The sequence below is a fragment of the Porites lutea genome, chromosome 12 (genome assembly GCF_958299795.1).
Source record: "Porites lutea chromosome 12, jaPorLute2.1, whole genome shotgun sequence".
Classification (NCBI taxonomy): domain Eukaryota; kingdom Metazoa; phylum Cnidaria; class Anthozoa; order Scleractinia; family Poritidae; genus Porites; species Porites lutea.
The window spans coordinates 994,173-1,010,484 of NC_133212.1; the positions used below are offsets into that span (position 1 = coordinate 994,173).

Genomic DNA, 16,312 nt, shown 5'->3' on the forward strand with positions numbered 1-16,312 from the left:
TCCACATGCTCGCGCGTACTTGAATACGCAAAAATACGGACTCATTTCTCACCACAAAACTGGGACAAGGCCTCTATTATTTTAACATACAACATGTAAAGCGCCTTGATAAAGGATCAGCTCTTTCTAACTCTGTCTGCGCGCAACGAAACGGCTTTTTTGCCATCATGAACCTCAACTGTCACGTTTTCAGTCACTTCCCGGCACGTGCCTAGGTGAGAACAAGTCCCATCATGAAGTGCACCTCTTTTCCTTCGCGGCTTTCCAGACGTATCTCGCTATATTTTCTAAAGTCACAACTTCCATTTTGCAACCATCATGAACCCTTTTTCCGGCCACGGATCTTTGCCTCACAGATTTTATTTTCCCGCCGCCTGGTTTAGCCCCACAGCGTCTATTTTCCCGCCATCAAAAACCTCAGAGTCGCTTACCACCAAAGGTAATGGTAATTCAAGCACACTCCATAGCCAGGTATTACCTTGTACAGGCCAGTCAAAATCGAACCCACTTTCTCCAGCTTTACACAGGAATCTATGCGCTCTAGTTAAAGCGGTCCGTATTCATATCCCTCGGTACTGCTAAAAAGAGAAATAGAATGACAATAAACTCAAATACATACATCAACGAAGTGATGTTTGACTATACGGAAAAAAAGAAAAAACAAACAAACAAACAATCATCCTTTAGGTTCCTGCTAGACTTTCTGAAAGTCTGTGCAAGTATAGGTTCCTGCTTGCGAGAACGGTTGTCGAAACAGCAGTTGCAATTGAAAATGGTGAATAAGGAGGAGGAACAATTTGAAATACAGCCACTAATTGATTGTCATACCTGTCGTTAGAATGTCTGCTACTCACATCGAGGTCTTCTCTAGGCCATTCACCGGAACCGGAAATGCCCTAATGAAAAATGGTACAGTCATCATGAATATTCCAACTTCGCACGCTATGTGGAATTCTGAAAGCGCATTGGCTAACTGGGGTGTGGTTGGCTTACTTTGATTATGCACAAAAGACGGATGAATTAAAACCTTTCTGCTAATTTGCTAACCTGTCCGTAGAAATCAGGCTCGTCAGGATCTCTTCTAAACATTGGGGCGTCTACAAAATTTATCCCCCCTTTTCTCGCACCTGTATAGATATCAAAGAACAAGCATTCATGTAACTACCAGTAATAACCAAAGGTTACGGAGTGGGGCTACAATAATAGAGGTCAAAACTCTTTCGCTCCATCACTCTGCTTGGCGTAAGTTTCACGTGAGAGATAGTCAAAACACGCGTGATCAGATTACGAGTGATAGCAAGTCCAAACGCCCGTGATCAAATTGCGTTCTGTGCATTCCATTCATTCTTAGTGGAAGTCAAAACGAATGCTGGCTACATACATCGACGCATGCGTAATAACAACCTTGAGATTAGGATTGCGGGCTCCTCTTGTCGCCAGCCTTTAGACTTGTCACTATCATTATTATAAAAAGTTGGAGATTAAACCACAAAGCACACACAAGTCACCCAACTTGGCAACACACGCACAGGACACTCAGTGTAACGGACTTACAGGAGCCACAAAGCAGCGACGCACACACTGGGTACCCAAAATAGCGATGTACCCAACGGAGGCGTAGTATCGCAGACACAGAGGTCAGAGTGACGACGTGCACAGAGGATTCCTAAAATAGAAACTTAGACACAGGGTTGCCTAAGTATCGTTGCACAAACAGATTGCCCAAAGAAATAACACACAAACACAGGATAAAAAAAGTAACGACGATAACACAGGAGTTTCAAAGATAACTTAAACCCATCAGGAGGCTGCTGCAATCACATAATTTTGTTACTTGTAAAATAAGAGCTATTCGTGTTCAGCGCATGTTCTTTATGAACAGGAGCTCCGCTTCTAGGCTTGCCCTATTGTACGTATTTACCTATATCTCTGGAAACAGTGTTGACCATTGACTGCATGGCTTCGCCAATGAGACTCGCTGATAGGAAGAGATCGTTGTGAATGTCCACCTGCATGTCTGAATAACAAGAGTAAGGGTTAGAGAAAGGTACTGCAAATCAAATGAAGCTACTGAGTAGTACTTTCTTTTGGTAGCGTTTTTGCTACGAAAAGGTGGTTCTAACTTTTGATTCTGTAGATGAAATCCTAAAGTGCGACTATTCAAAAAAGATAATGAGAAGAACCTAACTATGGTGCTGTTAGCCTGTGTAGCGTGGAGGTTTTTATCGGCGAGCAAACAAGCCAGGGGCGGATCTAGGGGGAGGGTGCAGGGGGTGCGCACCCTCCCCTGAGATTACCTGCGGTTTTCTAATACGACTGGTATTCTGCAAAAAAAAAAATTATTGGTGTTGAAGTTGAGCAAGAGACGAGTGCACCCCCTCCTAAAAAAAATCCTGAATCCGCCCCTGCAAGATCAGGCGGGCGAGGGCAGTGAAGCCGCGACAGATTGGGTTGGGAGCAACGAGAAACCTTTCGAGTCTGTGATTGAAATCCTGAAGTGTGGCCAATCAACTGACAGCTACTGAGCAGTACTTTCCGTTGGTGCTCGTGTTTATTATGGTGTACAAGGTAGTTCTTACTTTTGAGTCTGTCGATGGAATCCTTAGGTGTGACTTTTTACTAGTCGACTATAAATTTTCTTCAACTGAAAGTTTTCAAATATATCTTGTGTTCATTCTTTTAGAAGAGACAAAAGTAAACAGAGGTATCAAATACCCGTATGTACGTCCATGGGAAAGGCAGCGGTCATTCTATCCACAATATTACTCAACTCCATGCCTTCATACGTCGAGCTGACCGGTCGGTCTAACAACCCTAACTCAGCAGCCGTTTTAGGAACAAAAGGACCAACCAATGATGTCGCGCTTGTATTCGGCGAGTTCCCCCGGATATCACCACTGTGCGGTTGTATTAAAGGGTTTCGCCAAGGAGGGGACACGCCAGGCGTCAAAGAGTACTGTGCGAGGTAGGCTGGCATTGGAGGACCAGGTGTTAGGAAGGTGTTTTGCGGAATTGAGGTGTGGGTGGGAATGTGAGGCGATGAAATTCCTGATACATAAGTAGCGTGCTGAGGAACGCGGGAAAAGCTTAGAGTCGGCGTATTGTGGTTCGTCTGGGGAGCCGCACTTGTGGCTTCCGCCACAGTTCGACTTGTGCGCGCAGGAGGAGAAGACTGGACTACTGATTTCATTGTAGAGGAAACTGTTAGTGAGAGATCACCCTAAAATAGAAGAGAAAATACGTTTAAGTAAACACTCGTGCATGCACGCCGTCACCTGTCTTCCATAACTATTTTTATGATTTTTATGATAGTAAGAAAGGCCGTTAAGCGCAAGTTATCAACAACGAGTATTGAATAGGGAAGTCAAGATGCGTTAACCATGTACTTACAACGAAATCGCCATCTTTTAACGAAAAGTACTTTGGTGAAGAGCGCAATGCTCAACAATAGGGAAACAGAAGATTAAAAGTACATAATTTTTGTATTAATTCAACGATTCAATTCCCAGCAAGAGGTTATTGTATTAAAATAAGACAATTTTTTTTGCATTAATTCTAGTTGTTAACAAAGAGTTATTTGAATAAAATTGCAAATACCATTTTCCTTACTCTACAGCCACAACGTTGCATTTCCTTGTTTTCAGACAGAACTACTGTTACTCCAAAAAGCGAGTAGTATCCGTTTGAAAATCACAGCATTTTTAAATTTGAAAACGCAGAAAAGCCATACGATCGAGCTCTTCCTCGCCGTTTTAATATCTGCATTTATAGATTAACAATCTTACCTGTCGCGAGGTTTGAATATTTTTTACGACTAAATGGAATATTGCTTCAACAATATAAGCTGGTAACTTCATAGAATTAAAGCTTAAAAGCAATACCTCTAGGATGTATAGCTCTCTTACAGGATAGGACAAAATTCCAAAGCCTTCTTTTACAATATTTTTAGTTTAGACGATGTGCTGTTATAGGAAGATTGCTAAGCAGAAGCACAAGCAATATTTATAAGTTCACTGTTGAAAACAGCTTAACTGGACACACTGAATACGATGGCGGTTATATATAAATAAAACATAAGTTATTTTTACACTTCTGAATTCCTCCTTAAATAATGAATAACAAAAGAAAGCGTTAATAAGCAATATCGTTCAAGAACATCTAAATCTCACAAGTATTAAAACAATGAAGATACATTAAGGAGGGCTATGAAGTTGACTAATGAAAGATTGCTCATACTCTATAGATTTTTCTTTCGCCTAGGAATTACCCTATACCCTACCAATAACTCTAACTCTAACTCTCTTCAATTGCAAGGCTGGGGTGGACATGAACAAATATTTTTTAAGCACAAGACCAATACGACATGCATCTGAAAAGCAGGAAATTGTATCAAAACGAAGCTTAACCTGAGCCTAACGTCTAATAAAAACCATGGCTGTTGAATAACTGCATAAAAGTGGAAATGCAAGGTGCAAAACAGAAATAAAACAAAAAGAAGACAAAAAAAAAAATGTGCAGTACCGTAGGTGATTTGGTTTCAGCGTCTAAAAGTAACTTTGCTCTGCGGTCACGCGCGTACACTGCTTTCATTTTCTCTTCTTCTTCGATAAGACTAGCGAGGGTGCGCTCGTCCTAAGGTAAACAAATGAAGCCACACCACGAGTTTTAAGGGAGTTTAGATTTTAATGATTTAAGAACTTTACAACCAAAAGTTAAAGTAATTTAATGGAAATTATCAAATTCATCATTTAGGCAGCTGCTTAAAAGGCGGAGAGGAAACAATGCGAGAGAAATTCGAGAGCGAAGCATGGTGTTACGAAGTAGGGAGTTCCTCAGGAAAGAGCTTGAATAGGAATATACAGGGGAAGGAGGCAGCAGGGGAAATGAGTTCCAAAGGCAAATTATACGGGGAGGAAGTTTCTAAAGAATGACCACAAAGCAAAAGGGAAATCCCGAGGGGAAGATCTGACAAGGTGCGGGGAGAAAGAAAATTCCCAAGGGGGAACCACACCCGGGTGGGGAGTTCCTCTAGGTGACCGGACCGGAAAAGCAGATCCCAACGGATACTGAACTCACAAGAGTTCCGAGGTTAGCCTCTCACCTCCTTCGCCCGATATCATGTCTTTCTCTCGAATTTCTTTCGCGAATTCATTATAACAGTTATAAGTTTAACGGTTTAGTTTTTTTTAAGTTCACTGAGGTGGTCCAATTTACATATCTGTTTAGTTAAGCGGTCGTTATGAAGGTTACGTGCAGTTGATTTTGTTTAAGTAAATTTAAATTTTGGAACCTGAAACTTTTTTGCTTCCATTTCTAAGAGTCCGAACAGTATTAACAAATCGTTAAGAGCTTTAAATTATTAACCGTTCTAGCTAACAGCAATAATCACGGCATTAAATTTCCATTTTTATTTTCTCCAGCCAGACCGGATGCGAAGGAGACTAGCAAAACCCACAAAATCTCCTATATTCTCTCAGAAAAACCGACCATTCTTTGCACTCTAGTGGAGAGTTTTTTTTACTGAACTAAGCACCAGAATTAAACCATGTAACTGCTTTCGTCATGTACTACTATGCTTTGCGATTGGCTGACAAACTCATGCCACTTTCTCAACCAATCAGAAGCTAGATCAAAACTGGTCGTGACTTGCTTGAGCATTTTCCCGCGCTTGGCGCCCATTTCATGCCTCACATTCTGATTAGCTGATCAAATTGTTTAAGTTTGATGCGATTGGCTAGAGCAATTACCCTCGTTTTGGTTTTGACAATAACGCGAGTTCCGCTCCAAACAACCCTCTATTTTGAAAGAAATGAGACTGCAATAACTGCCACGAGAATACAACCAGACCTCGACTATTGCTCTTCATGCTAACAAGTTGTCTCTCAGAGCCCTTTCCTATATACATGTACAGTAAGTCTTTATTCTTCGTTGACAAATAACTTAAACCCAATGTTGCGAGCGTCGCAGTTCAATCTGTGTCTGTACCTGCTGTAGAAGGATCCTCAAACGATGGAGCTGAACTTGCAGCTGATAATTATGCTCCTCGAGGACCTCCTCACGTGCCTCCAATCGTTCCCTCTGATGACGTAAGAAGGCCTCTTTGGCGGGCTCTTGAACGGCAGGCACGATACTCTGCTCGCTTTCATTGTGGCGCTGTAACTGGTGAATAGTGTTAATCTCGCCCAGCAATGCTCTATAAAAAAAAACAAACAAACAAAACAAAAACAATCGAAAATCACTCTAAACATTAGAGACGTTGAATGCTTTTCAATCCCCGGTTAAATGGCACGTTTGACTTAGTTTTACATGATATAAAAAGTAAAATTGCAGAAAAACACGCCTATCAACCATCATTAATCTTTGTTTTCTCAATCCCACCGGTTTCCCTGCTTATCCCAATTCTACAAAAATGTCTCAAATGAGCCAATTCCGTTTAATTAATAAAGTCTAAACTACCTGTTGTCATCTTCCAATCTGGCGATCAGATCTTCCAGATCTTGCTTCTCCTGGCTGTCCAAGTCTCTCGCCATCTGAGAGGCATCAGGAGACTAAAAATAAGATATACAGTAGACTTTTTTTTTAAAAAAAAAGTGTCTGAGCACAGGGTCACCAAGCTAAGATACTTACAGGCTACGTCTGAGGGCGGCTCGCCATGGCAAAACAACACCAACCAAATTAGTTGCTGGAAGCTCTATTTTGAGATGAATGCCTTCACTGGTACTAAAATCGCCTTTATGAAATGTGGTTCAACTTTTAAATTTGTTGAACAATCATGAAATGCTGTTTGACCATTTAAATAAACTGCTAATTCATGCGCCAAAATAGCAAAGCGAATTCTGAATATGATATCATTTCGCTTCTGAATTTCGTGAAACGCTTGTAATATGGGCAAATGGCTGCAAACAAAAGTATTCAAGCGCTAAGCTAGTCTCCTTCACAGCCGTTTTTAGCGTTACCACGCAACGCTCTGATTGCGTGACGACCCTAAAACCGGCTGCGAAGGAGACTAGCGCTAAGCATCAGCTTTTGAATTTATTTATGGTGACCAACATTCTTCATTTCGTGGTTGCGCATGAGTACGGAGTGGTGTGTCGTTTTCCTCAATGGGAATTTTTGGGGGACGAAATTTGTACCCAGTTTGTTTCGCAACGTCGTAATAGCCAATAAAATGAAATAGCGTCCCCAAAACATTCCTATAAAGCAATTTGAAACGACAAAGACCATGACCCAGTCCCACCAGCGAACTCAAATTAACCAATAACAAAACTCGCGGCTTCGCCGTCGTGTCTTCGGCCTTCGGCCGAAGACGTGTCGGCCTACGATGCTTCTCGTCGCACGCGAGAAAAAATCTCATTTACCGTTGAATCTGGTTGACCAGTCAAGCTGAAAAAAAAAATAACAAAGTAAACATTACTTCCATTACAATTAGAAATGCACTTAATACGTACTTTATTTGAGAGTCAATGTATTTAGCAAGAAAGTACTAAGTGAGGACACTATGTTTACGTCTCCAACTGGAGATGGGACCGTCATTTTACGTGGTCATCCGAGCCACGCGAACGTCTAGCCGTTTGTGGGGCGCAGACAGTAGTACCTTCATTTCTCAGTTATTTCTAGACCCTGAGTATTGTTCCGGCCCTGGTTATCGAACCCGACACCTCCCGCTTTGCAGTGAATCCTGCCGGGGTAAGAGGGACATGCTCTGTAAGCGGACATATAAGTGAACGTTGCCCTGGCAATGTGCAACCCATCTAAAGGTTACCGCACCCTCGTTCCCAGGATTCTCTCACTTCCTTCGTTCTTGAGGAAAGAGAGGGAATCCTGTTTATGAAGTTGGGGAGACAGGTGTGCGACGCTTCACGGATTTGTCTTGAACTGAATGATTAATCATCTTTAATGGCTTTAACCCGGACTTTTCTACTTTTTTTAACCATTATTTTCTTAATCACTCAACATTCATTGATAAGCCTTTCTTGACCCTTTCCACCTGTATCTAAAGATGAAGTACCAAATTACCTCTTAGCATAATGCCTTATAAGACGGTGTTCATCATTCCTGTTGGCAGTTAAAAAGAAAAAAAAACAAACGAATAAACGTTAATGGCAATAAGGAATGTCTGTCAATGGACCGTGCAAATAGCTTTACAGCAAAGACGGATCTGTGTTGGCGAGAGAGAAAAAGACAGAAAAAGGACTCAAGAACCAACTCTAAAAAGATGTCTGTCTTATGGAGATGTTCATAAAGAGAGAATTGACTGTTGAATTCCAAAAGAGAATTAGCTTGAACTCATTCCCTCGTATCAATACTGTACACCTCAAAACATGCTGGTCACAGCAATTTACTTTTATAGTTTTCAGCTCATTGCAGGCAAATTCGCACTGGGTCATTCAAATTCAAGTTCCAACCAATTTGCTTGGTCAAATATATCATAACTTGATGCTGATAGTTGACTGGTCTAAGATTGAAAAAGTTACAGTGAAACTTAGTTAACACAAGAAAACAAAATAGCTACCCACTATCTAAAAACATTTCCGGTGGATTGATTTATTAGCCTGGGAACACAGCTGCCTCTCACCACTCCCCACTGCAGGGAGGAAGGGGGGGGGGGGGGTGAGATAAACAACTAAAAATGGAAGGTATTAGAGGAACGGCATTTGTACTATTCCAGAGATTGCAATAGCAAGAGTACACTTCATGACATTCTTACACGACAGGTCTTGTTCTAACTGGCTGCGCATATGTTGGTTCTTCATCTTCTTCTTTTAACTCACTTTGTGGCAGTCTGAAAACCACATAAAAATGTAAGAAGATATAGACAGGCTTACCAAGTATTACTTTAAATCAATGGGGTGTACTGTGTATTAAGGTCATTGGGAACCACAAGAGAAATTGTTATTTTATACTCTTTCTTCTTCCATGTGCAAGAAGAAGAATGGCATTAAGACTGAAAATAGCATACGATGTAAAAATTAAAACTTTAGGTAAGCAAAGTCACGCACACCTTGCTGTATGTTCTTCCGGTTTGTTGTGTGTTCCAGGGAGACTTTTCCTTGGAGTACCGGCATCTATGGAATCACTGCAATTTAAAGTCGCATTTATTTTTTTCATTTAAGCGATGAAGTCCCTGATGCCGATCCCCAAAATAGACTGACTGATAATTAAGATAATGCCATGACCTCAAAACTTCAATTCTTAGTCAAACATTAACTTGATAAGCCACCTCAGTTAGTTTAAAAGTGCTGTGAAATCAAAATCAAATTACCACTCTTACATGTAAACGCCGAGAAATTCAAATAAACCAATCAGATCTCGAGGTAATAACATGCACTTTGTTACCAACACAAAAAACTGGGAAAACGAATGAAAGCAAGTCTCAATTGACTTCACTTTGATTGCTTAAGAAAGTGGCGTGTGGGTTCTTTGAGCCAATCACAAACTTGAAACTTACTCATCCTCTTCCTCGGATGGTGGAGCTTCTTCCATTTCAATTGGAATAAACCTTCCTTTTGAGGGATGTTGTGGAGCCTTTTTCTTCTTCTTACTCACTTTGTTGCGCATCACTTTGGCAAAATCTTTGATGTCTTCCTTTTGCGTTGACTGTTTGAAATTTTAAAAAAAATTAAAATGCTTAGTTTTTTTCATCCTGTGTCAGTACCTGGATCATTGAAACACCCATTTACATTTGTAAAAATTGAAGCTCATGTTTGAACTGGGGGGAAGCAGCCCGGGGAAAGGGGAGAATCATAGCATCATTATATCGTACCACTAGACAGTATTCTTGAGTGGGGTGTCCAATCTTGTGTTGCTTATTTACACGGCCCAACCAGAAACATCCCTGTAAAACAAACAAAGAACAAACAAATTAGAAAGTTCAAAGGTAGTTGGTTTGCAGAAAATCTGAAGGAGGAGTTCAGTAAGTGTCAACTGGTGTCAAAAGTACCCCATTATCATGATTAGGTTTTGTGCATCATCAGAGTTTCTGATTGGCTTAACCCTTTAAGTCCCAAATAGTGACCAACAGCAATTTTCTCCTAACAACATCCATACATTGTCAAGAGATAAGGTTGTGAGAATATAAAAAATGATCACGAAAGAGAAAATGCCTTGATGTTTTATTAAATTCTATCAACTAATTCTTAAAGGAAATGTATAGAGATCAGTTTGGAGAATTTGTATGTGGATACTGGGGCTTAAAGGGTTAAAAGTCTTTGGCCAATTTCTTGGCCAATTAGGAGTAAGCCAAAGTCCTGGTCGCAAGTGTTTTCCCACGCTTAGCATCAATGAACAGTATGTGTTATGCTTCTAGTTTTGATTGGTTCATATTGTCTGTGGCTGTTGTGATGGACTAATCAGTTTGGATTTGTTTTCACTGTTCTAGCCAATAAACATGACATATAAACTTTCAAACTTAAACAAGAATTACTGTAAATTGTTATCTAACATAAAGAGACAAACATGTCTCCAATTATTTACCATTTTTTAAGGGCATTCTCTCACCTGACAAAGATCAAAGTTGAAGCACTTCAAGCATCGATATCTGGTAGTGGATTTGAACAAACATTGTACATTAGTTTTTCATAAACATAGACAGAGTTTCATGAACACATACAGTAAAAGTAAGGTCACTCCATCTCACCTGAAGCCAACAATAGGGTACATCTTGCAAACATTACATTTGGCCTCGTGTTTAACTGAAAGGAAACAACATCTCTGTTACATTTCAAGGATTTTCATTTAAGTAATGCCACTGCTAACAAGCGAGTTTGAACAAGACACATTCTGAAATCTACATCATACGCCTCCTGTTGTTTAGTATTCCTGGGCCCTGGAACTTCTTTATCGGCACAAAGTTGTGTTTTTAGAGATAGGTTAAGGTTACAGTGTATTCAGTGTATACAGTGTATTACAGTGTATTATCTGTTTACCAAAGATCTCATATGGGCAGAAGCTGTCAACATCCTAAAGTTTGTATGGCTTTGCAAACTTAAGCTTATCAGCATGGCATAATGCAATGTTTATGTGTAAATTGAATTGAGAGGATAAAAAGTATTACAAACAAATAAGAAATGGGAACCTGTTTCTGACACAGCTAATCTATGAAGCGTAGGAAGCCATACAATCGTTTGAGGTTCAGCAATCATCCATTCAATAAACTCCTCAATGGACACTCTTTCTGGAATTGACACCTGGAGTAAGGCAAAGTTATCACAAAAATGTTACTAACAGACAGCGTAAATTTAGACAAATAAATTGTACTGCCAGTCTGAAAAGAAATGTCTTTAAGTCTTTAGATGCATTAAGGTAAAGGTTTTTTGTGCATGTGATTTCATGCAAGGAAAGAAAAATTTCCAGCATTTTGTGAGAAAGGAAACACTTCAATCAGGTTTGTCTACTGCTCGCATGAAAAGAAAAAATGCTCGGAAAGTTATTTGACAGATCAACAGTGTAACTGACAGTTATTCTCACTGGTATGAAATACACATATTCATTTGGTGACCCTCAATTCCGGTCTTAAAGGGTACTACTTCATGGCTACACATGTATATGACCACAGTTATAAACTTACCCTTTCAAAACAGTTTCGCACAGCTGGCTCAACACTAGATCCACTGAAGGCTGCACTCTCGTAGATATACTTTGGAATCTACCAAAAATGTAAGTGAGAACTTAGTATATAGGTGTGTCAAGTTTGACTTTGTATGTAATTCTTTATTTCTTACCAGAATCATCTGTTGCAGGAACAATTTAAGCCTTTTGCTATCCAAAAATCCTTGATTGTTACAAAGTTGTAAGAACAAGTCTTTAAACCGAAAAAAGAAAAAAATATATGATAAATACGATCAGCACAAACATGCACTGTTACAGGCAACAAACTATATCAATCTTACTTGTACTTTGATAAAAAGAAACTTACATCTGTACTTCTCCTGCACTTTCTCAGAACACATCACAACAAGACCAATTTTAAATGAAAGAATTGGCACATAACCCAATCTTCCCCTGTTGTCACAAATAAAGAAAAAAATAATAAATATTATTTAAAGATGCCCAGTATCAGGGCTGCCACTAAGATTTCAAGTTGCTGCTTCGATGCAATACATGTATAAAGGCAGGAAATTGACCAGCAAGGATATTCATTTGGTTAATAGTTAGCTGGGGAAAATCCCCAGCTCCCAACCCTTAGTGAGAGTCTTGGACAACATTATCCATTTTTAGGTCATTTACTACATTTGTCAGTCATTTGCAAATTAAAGAAGGAAGAACATTCACTGACAGAGAAATGAGGCTATGGAGATAAAATTAATAAAGATAATGTAGAGATCTTTCTAATTATAGGAAAGCTTTTGTTCCTTTGAATTCTGATATGTTAGTCTTCCCTTTGCCTCAACCCCTTGAGAGGGTCAACTCTTTGGGGAGTTAAGGAGAGAATATCTCTGATATGCTATGCTGTGCACAGGGTCTCAATAATTTGTTTAGGGGCAGAGAACACCTGCTTTAGTCATACAAGAAGGAAGATTGAACTGTATAAAGTGGCTTAGACAAAAACAACTTAACAACTAAAGAGAGAGGTAGGTAGAAAGGTGAAAAGATGTTAAAAAATTAGTTTGTAACGTGAAAATCGATACTACCGTAAAATTCCGAAAATAAGCCCCTCCATGTATAAGCCCCCCAAACCGGTAACACAAAAAACCCTCTGTTGAATCGCCCCTCCAATAATAAGCCCCCTGGGGCTTGTACTTGGAAAAACTGCTCACAAATACAACGTAAAACAAAGCAAAAATGGTAAATTTAGTTCAAACTATGAGGCTAACCCAATCGGGTGTGAAACACAAATTTCCATCCGTAGATAAGCCCCTCCAAAAATAAGCCCCTCAAAAAGGGCCTTTGAAAAATATAAGCCCCGGGGCTTATTTTCGGAATTTTACGGTATATTAGTAATAGTGTACTTTAATTTATTAGCCTGCAAATATAACTGCTTCTCATTACTCACAAAACATCTCTTATGGTGGTGAACAATAAGGATGGCTGTTTTTGCATGCTGACATTAAATTCATATTGTACTCACGGATCATAGACATTAAGAATCCAGTTCAAAGCCAGTTCACTTCCAAGGGATACGTCAATGCGATTAGTGCCACGAACCCCAGACTGGTTTTCAAAGACTGCAGTAATTATTGTCATCAATTCTTCTACAGACAGGTTTCCGTCAACAAAGCCGTCTTTGATGCCATTGTCATCAAAGGTTGATTTGATGGCATGTAGACCAACCATGTATACTAATCAAAATATAGAATAATAATAAAAAAATTAGAGAATTGATTAAGTCATCTCAACTTTTACATAGTGTAGGTAAATTAAAAAAATAAAACTGAAGAAGAATGGACTAGTAATTTAACAAATAAATTCATCATTCTGTAGCAATTACTAATAAAAGAAAGATTCCTGTGAAATCAGTGAATAAATTAATGATGACAGAGATTTAGTGAGAAACTTGGGCAGAAAAACAAGTGCCCACTCCTATCTTACATATTGGACTCATTATACTTTAAATTATGTCCTTTTCTTTTCCAATGATTTAAAATTTTGTCATATTATTAATCACTTACATTGTGTTTTCTTTTGGATGGCTCTCAGTTTCATGGCTGTGCGGTAAGCAGCATACTTGATATTATTTAAACTCTCTACAGATAAATTAGAAAAAAATCATTTATTATACATGAAGCTACTGTAAAATTCCAAAAATAAGCCCCGGGGCTTATATTTTTTAAAGAACCTTTTTGAGGGGCTTATTTTTGGAGGAGCTTATATTCAGAGGGGCTTATGTACGGAGGGAAATTTGCATTTCAAAATTGATTGGGCTAGCTTCTAGTTTGAAGGAAATTTACTGTTTTTGCTTTGTTTTACAGGGTTCATACAAAAAATTGCAACCATTTTTCAAGGACTTTTCAAGGACTTTTCAAGGACCACATTAGATTTTCAAGGACAACCTACTAGGAATATAATTTCACAGATTGTACAAAAATGCATATTCCCAGTATATTCTAATAAGACTTTAAGGCATTAACTGTTTGCTTCACCAAATTCTCTACATTTTTCAGTTCACTTGTCTTAAACTGATAGTTAATTATTGCATAAAACATGGAGCACTTTATGTAAATGACCTTTACATTCACTGAGCTACGATTTATATCCTGTCTTGGACAACCAAAAAACATCAAAAAATTATTTCCAGGCTACTACATTCAAAGTTGAAGAAAATTCAAGCTCTTTTCAAGGACTTGCACAGAAATTTAAGGACTTTTCAAGGAAAAATGGAATTCAAGGACTTTTCAAGGACTTCCCCTAAAATTCAAGGACTTTTCAAGACTGTGCGAACCCTGTTTTACTTAATATTAGGGGGCAATTTCCAAGTACAAGCCCCCAGGAGGTATTATTCGGAGGGGGATTAAATGAAGGGTTTTTTGCATTACAAGTTTGGGGGGCTTATATTTGGAGGAGCTTATACATGGAGGGGCCTATTTTCGGAATTTTACGGTATGTTGTCAAACTTATCCGGAAGCCAGGACCTGCTTAGAGTACAAATGTACTAAGCTAACGTAACAGGAGATAATATTCAAGGGAACTTTCAGCCTGGATCAAAATTAATACCTATTTCTTCCAATAAACTGATCATGTCTGGGTGATCCCAATGAGTTCTTTCTGTTTCATGGCTGTAGCAAGAAAATAGTGAGATTATTCATTAGGTACAGCTTATTATAAATACTCACAGTGTATTATAATTTTCTAGTTTACTGAGATTACCTTCAAATTTGCTTCCAGTCCCCCTAGACACAATAACAATAGCCTGAGAGCGAGCTCTCCAGGCGCACTGGCGGCAGGGCAGGAAAAGGAAGGAGAGCTTGCAATTTAAATTCCAGCCCCAGTTCTCCTGTGGCTCCCCGTCGACTGAGCTGTCAGATTTCCACCAATCAGCGCGAAGCGGAACCGAGCGCGCATGTTAACAAACATTGAAAAACAGATGCCAATTAAGGATGATGACATCATTACTAATGTCATCTCCACCAATCATCATTTCGCATTGACTTTTTCAATGCAGATATTCAAATTTCAGAGATGTAGTTCCAAGCTCTCCTTCCTTTTCCCATCCCCCGCCAGAGTCCCCCGGACAGCTTGCTCACAGGTTACGATCATGGTAACATGAATTTCAAACTGTATTTCACATACATCAGATCGGCGATCTGGCAATACACTCTTGGAATGGTACAATGTAATTTGATACACATTTGTTCTCAGGGAAGGGGAAACTTAAAGTGGCTTGAGCCCTGAAATAATTATTATCACACACCCACTGGGTTTACGCTTTCAATCCCCCAGCTCTGACAGGTGCAATAATAGTTTAATGATTATAGTGTGTTCAACTTTTAAATTTTATAACCACTTTTACTATCACTTTAAATATTCCATGTAAATAGCTGTTTTATACGCTACAGACGTTAAAGTCGTTAATGACGACTTTAATTTCTGGTATAAAAACGGTAAATAAGACAGACGTATTAAACGTCTCACGGCATTAAAATCTTCTGTTAAGTGCATCATTTAGATGAACTTAACAGACGACTGAACATCTGTAGGATAAAAACGGCAAATTTCTATTAATATTACTACTAAAAAACTACCAAGAACAAGTTGTAGAATACCGAAATCTTCATACTGCCATATAGACCAGTGACAACTAAGTCTTTGTTTCTTATACTTTACTGCAAAATAGGTAAGGTTACATGTACTTATAGTGGCTGCCAAAACACACAAACCCTCAATGCAACCAAGCTTTATAAACAACATGGTCATATTTTTGACTTATATTAATTTTACTTGTTGTACATACTCTATATAATATGGAACTCCATTGGTTGTTTCAGAACGTTCCCAGCCGTCTGTTAAAATACCTGTCGTCAAAAGGGAAAATAGAAAGAACCCTTAATGCCAAGAGTAAATATTATAATCTCGAAACTCAACTCAGGACGACGCCACTGATATATATACGTTACTGATATAGCGACATTCCTGTTGCATTTCTCGCGTTCATTTTTATGCTTCTCAACGAAAACTCACTTGTAATTCCTGGCATTTTCCTTGCTCTTCTCAAGCTGTAAATTAAACGTTTTAAAATACTTTCATATGTTGTTTACGACGCTTTGAAACCACATCTGCATCGACACTGTTAGCCCTGCGGAATTCAAGCGTTGTTTATCCGCCTGCGGTCTTTCCGGATTCTTCAGCGGTAAATCAAACATGCCCACAATGCAACGCG

The 16,312-nt window shown here is 39.1% G+C and overlaps 1 protein-coding gene across 1 annotated transcript; it reads right to left on the reverse strand.

Annotated features, from left to right (window-relative positions):
* Positions 1-76: 76 nt before the first annotated feature.
* LOC140921845 (dystrophin-like) lies at positions 77-16,242 on the reverse strand. The gene is made up of 26 exons (XM_073371844.1): positions 16,114-16,242; positions 15,887-15,947; positions 14,650-14,711; positions 13,608-13,682; positions 13,067-13,277; positions 11,915-12,000; positions 11,721-11,800; positions 11,567-11,644; positions 11,075-11,186; positions 10,637-10,691; positions 10,498-10,537; positions 9,764-9,835; positions 9,449-9,597; positions 9,002-9,076; positions 8,708-8,782; positions 8,017-8,055; positions 7,359-7,383; positions 6,457-6,548; positions 5,986-6,193; positions 4,431-4,632; positions 4,275-4,369; positions 2,716-3,220; positions 1,922-2,017; positions 1,048-1,127; positions 829-896; positions 77-578 (listed from the first exon to the last, which is right to left on the reverse strand). Exons 1-26 carry the CDS (start codon positions 16,127-16,129, stop codon positions 545-547), a joined length of 2,691 nt encoding a protein of 896 aa, XP_073227945.1. The 5' UTR covers positions 16,130-16,242; the 3' UTR covers positions 77-544.
* Positions 16,243-16,312: the final 70 nt, after the last annotated feature.